The sequence below is a fragment of the Lactuca serriola genome, chromosome 5 (assembly GCF_051521515.1).
Source record: "Lactuca serriola cultivar US96UC23 chromosome 5, Lser_US96UC23_V15, whole genome shotgun sequence".
NCBI classification, from domain to species: Eukaryota; Viridiplantae; Streptophyta; class Magnoliopsida; order Asterales; family Asteraceae; genus Lactuca; species Lactuca serriola.
Genome location: NC_136412.1, coordinates 299,588,354 through 299,594,606, shown reverse-complemented (window position 1 = coordinate 299,594,606; position 6,253 = coordinate 299,588,354). Strand labels below are relative to the sequence as shown.

Here is a 6,253-nt window from a genome sequence, read left to right as displayed (position 1 = left end):
GTTTAGCTCATTGGACAGAAATGAAGAATATTCTTAAATACTTACGAAAAATGAAAGATATGATTTTATTTTTTAGGCGACAATGATGAACTTAAGGTAAGTGGATATAGTGATGCCAATTTTCAATCAGATCGAGATAATAGTTATTCTTAATCAGGCTGGATTTTCATATTAAATGGAGGATCAGTAACTTGGAAAATTTACAAACAACAAAGAGTAGCTGACTCTACCTATGAATCAGAGTACATTGCAACAAGCGAGGTGGCTTAGGAGGCTATGTGGTTAAAGAATTTTATCGGAGATCTTGTAGTTGTTCCATCAATCCAAGAACCAATGGAGATTTTCTACGACAAAGAAGGTGCATTAGCTTTGACAATAGAACCTAAAGATCATGGTCGATCTAGGTACATCAAGATGAAATATCACTACGTTAGACATAAGGTTGAAGAAGTTGCACTCGTGGTAAATTGTGTTTCATCAGAGGATAATTCTACTTATCCTAGGAGCATTGGACAAAGAGATGATATTATATTTTAGATGTTATTTTGAAACTATATAACAATAAATTTGTAATTGAATAGTGATTAATTAAATATATATTTATTCAAATTCAATGTGTTTGATGCTATTTGTCGATTAATTTTTGTTTGCGTTTCACTTTGCATGTTTTGCTTCCTGAATATTAAGTTATCCAAAACACCACAGTTGGTCATACTTTGGAAGTTAGTAATGATTTAAGATTGTTATGAATCGTCTGTATATTGTCCATTGAGACCGGGCACTGCATTGGGATTGCTGCAAAATTGATGACTACTTCATGTATTTAATCACAAGTAATTCTTAGACGATAATATCCTTTATTCTTAGAGATTACTTCATGGATTTAATCACAAGTAATTCTAAGATGATAATATCCTTTATTCTTAAAATGGATGTGTGTAAGTCATATTTCACGAGTTGGTTGTGCATTGGTTTGATCGAACGTATCTCGTAACTAGGTGTTATAAAGGGTATTTACATGTATGACTTAATGAGTGAAATTAAATGATTATATTGCAGAAGTTTATTCCCTCCATTTTCCTTAACAGGAAAAGTAATATCTTTGGGTTCCTAGGTATTTTCATGTTGACAATATAGTGTTGCACCCATCCGGGACTAATTGATGTGTTCAATTAGTAGTTTGATGACATCATCACAAAACGAGACTATCTTGAAACAAAATCTTGGACAGGAGATTGATTCTAATCCATGTCTCATGTTCATTCGAATAGGAAATCAATTATCTTAGGACCAATAAGGTACAATAGTGTCTTGAAAACACTCTTTGCTGGTTATTTGGAGTTATACGAGCAATTGTAGTTAGCGACTTATCAAAGTGAGAGAATGTTTGATTAAGGTGTCTAAGTTCCTAACTAAATTATTATAATATTGATGAATAGGAGTAATATCCTTTTTGGGTTACCCTCATAACCAAGAAATTGCCTAGATTGATTTTAGAGAGAGATAAAGTGAATTAAAAAAGTGAATTAAAAAAAGTGAATTAAAAAAAGAAAAAAAAGAGAAATGTTGAGTGAACAAAGTTATGAAGTTTGAAGTAGAAAGTAAAAATCGCCATGAAGTCAATTGAGTATTTTATTTTATTGTAATTTTCTTTTCTAGGTTATTTTTCTATATGTATGCTTGGGAGCTTAATCAAAAATTACCTTGAGGTTAAGAAAGATTTCCGAGGATATATTAAAAGGGACGCATAAAATGAATGTTGTTCAAATAAGAGGGGATGTGTTTATGATAATCGTAAGTAGGGTTTTGTTCTGTGTTATGTTGGTGAATAGGGTTTTGATGTAATGGATGGGCTTCAAATGGATTGTTCTGTGTTATGTTGGTGACTAGGGTTTTGATGTGATGATATGATAATAAATCAGTTTTACTTAGGGGCAAGCAAAAATCAAGTATGGGGTAATTTTTGATATGTGCATAATTAGTTATATATTTCGTGCATTTTGTTAATACTTTTTTCTACATTCATGCTCATAATAGAAAAAAAAACGTAATTAATATGTTTAAATTATGTTTTTATAGAAGTGCATACATACTCGAGATTAAAAGGAAGCATAATGCAGAGTTGGAAGCGGAAAAAAAAGTGGACCTGGTCAACCGAAGACATAATTGCCTAAGGTGTCTAAAGCCCGCGACAAGGAGGCTTTGGCCACGACGTGGGGAGAATAAAATTTGCGACCATCAAACAGACTTGAGGAACGCATGTGAACAATAGGAACACATAAGACAATATTTTTTTTCTAATTAAATACAAGAGTTGAATTTATTTATTAATAGCAAATACTTAATAAATATTCAATAAGTACCAATTTGATGAAGGTGTGACCTTATAGGATCATATGTCACTCAATAATAATTCTTGGGCATAAAGATCCAACACAATTCTCTATGAAAACTTCCAAAAATATGATATCTATGATCCGAAACTTTTGATGCCAACCCTCTAAGGCTAAAGATCATTCTCTCCCTTATTCATGTATAAAATCGGCAAGTTCCTTGAGAAGGAACACTACTACTCTAAAATGAAGCAGTATCTTGTATTTCAACATGGATAATAGTCCGGACACATCCAGCTCCTAGTGCTTGGGTTGTCTCCCTGACAAATCAACACTCTCGATTACATGACTGAGGCGTACCCATTCCACTAGCTAGCGCTGCCCTTAAACCCTTCCAGGGGCATTGCCCCTTCGAACCCTATATCCAGGAGACCCCCCCCCCCCCCCTCTCCCCATATACCATTCACATTTAACACTCCGAACGTGCACCCCGCACCTCCCGGATGGTTACTGAACTGTCTCGATAATAATAACAATTACACTAAAGTATGTTGATAACACTAAAAGTACCAACATTTCTTGATGATCGACGGTGTGATATAGTACCGTTTCTTGATGCTCTATTCCTCAAATTTAACGTCGTGTATATTCTTATTTGTTCTGTGGTTATAAACATCAAATGATATTGTAGATCTCTTTTAGAATTGCAGTATTTGCAATTGGTGTAAATGAGGCGTCTTCTTGGGTTTATTCTAAGGCATTGGCTATGCCATTTGTTTAAATTCGGACAAGGAAAAATCTATAGTTGGGTTCACAATAGCAGCTTGTGTAAATACTTGAGGCAATTGTATAAAGCATATTATTTATTTTAGCTTCGTTAGTTGTTTCGTTGGGTACCAGAGTCTCCGCATACCTTCCCATTCATTTAACTTGTGTTGTTTCATCTTTAGAAACTTCAAACATATTCGATTGTGGTAAAATAATCCTCCAGCATCACCCTACTTATTACCAACTCATAAATAGGTTATATAGTTGATGAAAACTAGAATCATCAGGTACTTAAAAGAGTCTATAGTTGATGTAAACAAAAATCTAAAACACTAATTAAGTATACAATAAATAATAGTTGAAAAATTAAATATTCTCATTAATTTTAGTCTTACTATCCTCCTACCCATATTAAATGGTGACAAATGGATTAAAATATTATCAATTTCATTAAATGTGTCATTAAATGTGACACATATCAACATTTGATATGACAGGATGATAAGTAGGAAAAAAATGTATGAGAATATTTAATTTCTCATAATAATTTCATCAATATGATAAGTACATTTTTTGGGAACAAATATATGAGGAATACAAAAGAAAAAAAGTGACCATAACGCAATGAAAGAATCTCAAAATATTGAAATAAAATAGACTTGAAATTAATCATCCTCTGGTTAGAATTGTGGCATAGAGCATTCAGCGGGGATCTGACCTTTAAACCGTTTAAAATCAGTGCAATAGTTATAGATCATGTAGTTGTCTCTCACCCATTTGAGTTGAGCCTGTTGACCATTGCTCAATTGCTTGTAGACAGGAGACATCCACCAGTTTCCGGGGGTGGGAATAGCACACAGACTAATACTAACAGGTCCATTCCACTTACAAGCTCTTGCTCTAAACCTACGATAACTAGCCACAAAAGGTGCTGAAGTCCAGTCAATCTTGACCAGTCCACCTCTAGTCGCCCAATTATCAGCGTTCCATAAACTGGAGTAAACTCTCATCCCTTGTTGATTTGGGTATGCAATCCCTTCACTCTCATAGTTTCTGAACACCCGAATAGGCATGCTATCAACATACCATCTGCAATACATAAACAATCTTAAAATAACAATTAAACAATCATTAAAGATGTAGAATTCGGTACTTCGATTTGGTTTTTACTTACACTACTTGTGTAGGATTCCAGTGAATGGTGTAGTTGTGATATCCGGAAGTTGGGTCAAACCATAATTTGAACTGTTGCTCTTTGTTGCCTTGACCTTGAGTGTAGATGTTTGTGTGGACTGTGTATGGTTCTCCTGTTGAGTTACCCAAGAACTCAAAGTCGATTTCATCATGTTTAGCACCCGTAGAAGACAACTGTGATCATTGTTCAACTTTGTGTTTAGAGTTGTTGATGAAATTATACAATCTTCATTTGTCTTTTAGAGTTAAATGCATGAAATAACGTGTTTTCATTGATTTTTTTATTGTAGCATCAAACATATATTTCTTTCTTTTATAGCGTTGTACTTTGAAGAGTAAACCTAATTATGGTATTGTCATCCATACACAAACCAATTTCCATTTCTATAATTGTATATACTTTACGGAAATCATAGAAAAACCATTACATTTTTGACAATTTTAAGGTTTAGCTACTTGTACTTAATTTTTTTCTATCAAAGTATAAAAAAGTTACCCATTTTCCAATTTAACCATTTTGACTTGTTATTATAACCGGTCATCATGATTAATATAATAGGTCATAATACTTAATTTTAAAAAATATTTGAAACTTCTAATATTGTTTGATTGAAAAAAGTATAACATTAGTGGTTAAACGGTGAAAGTGCCCAAGATGTAATGGTTTTTTTCTTTTCCGTCATTTTCCTTGTATTTTGTTGTGTATACTTTTAAAGCTACAATGTTGAAATAGAAAGAACTGAATGTAGAGGATGCTATATACACAGCTATCTAGATGAAGTATGTTGCTATCTTTTTATATTATCCCTATATTTTATGATGGATCTTGAACTTACATAATATGCTGTCACGGTTCCAGCAGAGTTGCCTGGCACCAACTTGATTAGCATCTCAATGCTTCCAAACAGGAACGCCCTCTTTGATTGGATGCCTGATCCTGTATGTGAAAGTTGGAACTGGAATTAGAATTAAGATCGGAGTCGGAATCAAACATCCCATTCTTTAATATCCATATTGTATACCTGATGTTTGGTCCAAAACAAGTCGGAGGTCATCACCATTGCCTAGAATTGAAGAATGGTGAGCACCCCAATTGAAATACATGCTTTTGGCAATAGTTGCATCAATCAGGGTGGAATGGAATGCTATTCCCATCACCAAAACAGCCATCACCAAAGCTTGAGAACCTGCCATTTTCAATCTGGTGAATGTTTCGATTTGCTTGGTTTGTTGGTTAATGGTGATGGTGGTGATTTCTTGATGGTTTATATAGCCTTTGTCCAGCATATGCACCTTACCAGAGAATGAATCTTGTATTCTTTGACTTTGTTTTATAATATATCTTGACCTTGTCCTTCATTTCTACATTCTTGCTGCCTTAATATATTTTCTTTCTGTTGTAAAATTTCATGTTAAATTTAATGAGTGTGTTATTATGGAAAAGAAGCCAAGCAAAAATATTGTGCACACCTTATTCCATATATAAAACTGAGAATAGATATACAACATATATTTCTGTTGTATTAAATATATGACAGATTAATTAGCAATATAAATTTTTGCATATTTGAATTCCATCCAAAATGTTACGGTATTAATTAGTAGTTTATTAACTAAAAATGTTAAAGCAATCAAGTTTAATTTCATAATTTTATTATGACATGAGTTGTGTATTTATCTAGTATATACATTGTTTTTTAATTGTTTAAATGTTTGGAGTAAGAAATATGTTTTATACTTTATTATATATGTAATGTCTAAAGTTAATACTTACATGTATACATAAACACGCTTTTAGTAGGTATATTACCCCATAAAGACTTGCGTATAAGCTGTAGAGATGATCGAACACATAAATTGAACCGGTGCACGACGGGGTGTGGGACTGTTTTAAAATAAATACAAGCCGGCTTTGGGTTACCTATGGTTTTGTAAGACGTGCATCCCAATGGAACATA

General features: G+C 33.2%; 1 protein-coding gene across 1 annotated transcript; it reads right to left on the bottom strand.

Moving 5' to 3' along the window:
- Positions 1–3,605: 3,605 nt before the first annotated feature.
- LOC145054750 (putative xyloglucan endotransglucosylase/hydrolase protein 26) lies at positions 3,606–5,547 on the bottom strand. The gene is made up of 4 exons (XM_079003001.1): positions 5,318–5,547; positions 5,132–5,232; positions 4,276–4,469; positions 3,606–4,190 (listed from the first exon to the last, which is right to left on the bottom strand). The coding sequence occupies exons 1-4, from the start codon at positions 5,487–5,489 to the stop codon at positions 3,782–3,784; spliced, it is 876 nt and encodes a 291-aa protein (XP_078859127.1). The 5' UTR covers positions 5,490–5,547; the 3' UTR covers positions 3,606–3,781.
- Between the last annotated feature and the right edge of the window lie 706 nt (positions 5,548–6,253).

Coding starts and splice junctions, on each gene's coding strand:
- LOC145054750 (XM_079003001.1), bottom strand. CDS start 5,489: ATGGCAGGTTCTCAAGCTTTGGTGATGGCTGTTTTGGTGATGGGAATA. Junction 4,470..5,131: donor GAACCGTGACAGCATATTAT/GTAAGTTCAAGA, acceptor CAATGATCACAG/TTGTCTTCTACGGGTGCTAA. Junction 4,191..4,275: donor TGGAATCCTACACAAGTAGT/GTAAGTAAAAAC, acceptor TATGTATTGCAG/ATGGTATGTTGATAGCATGC.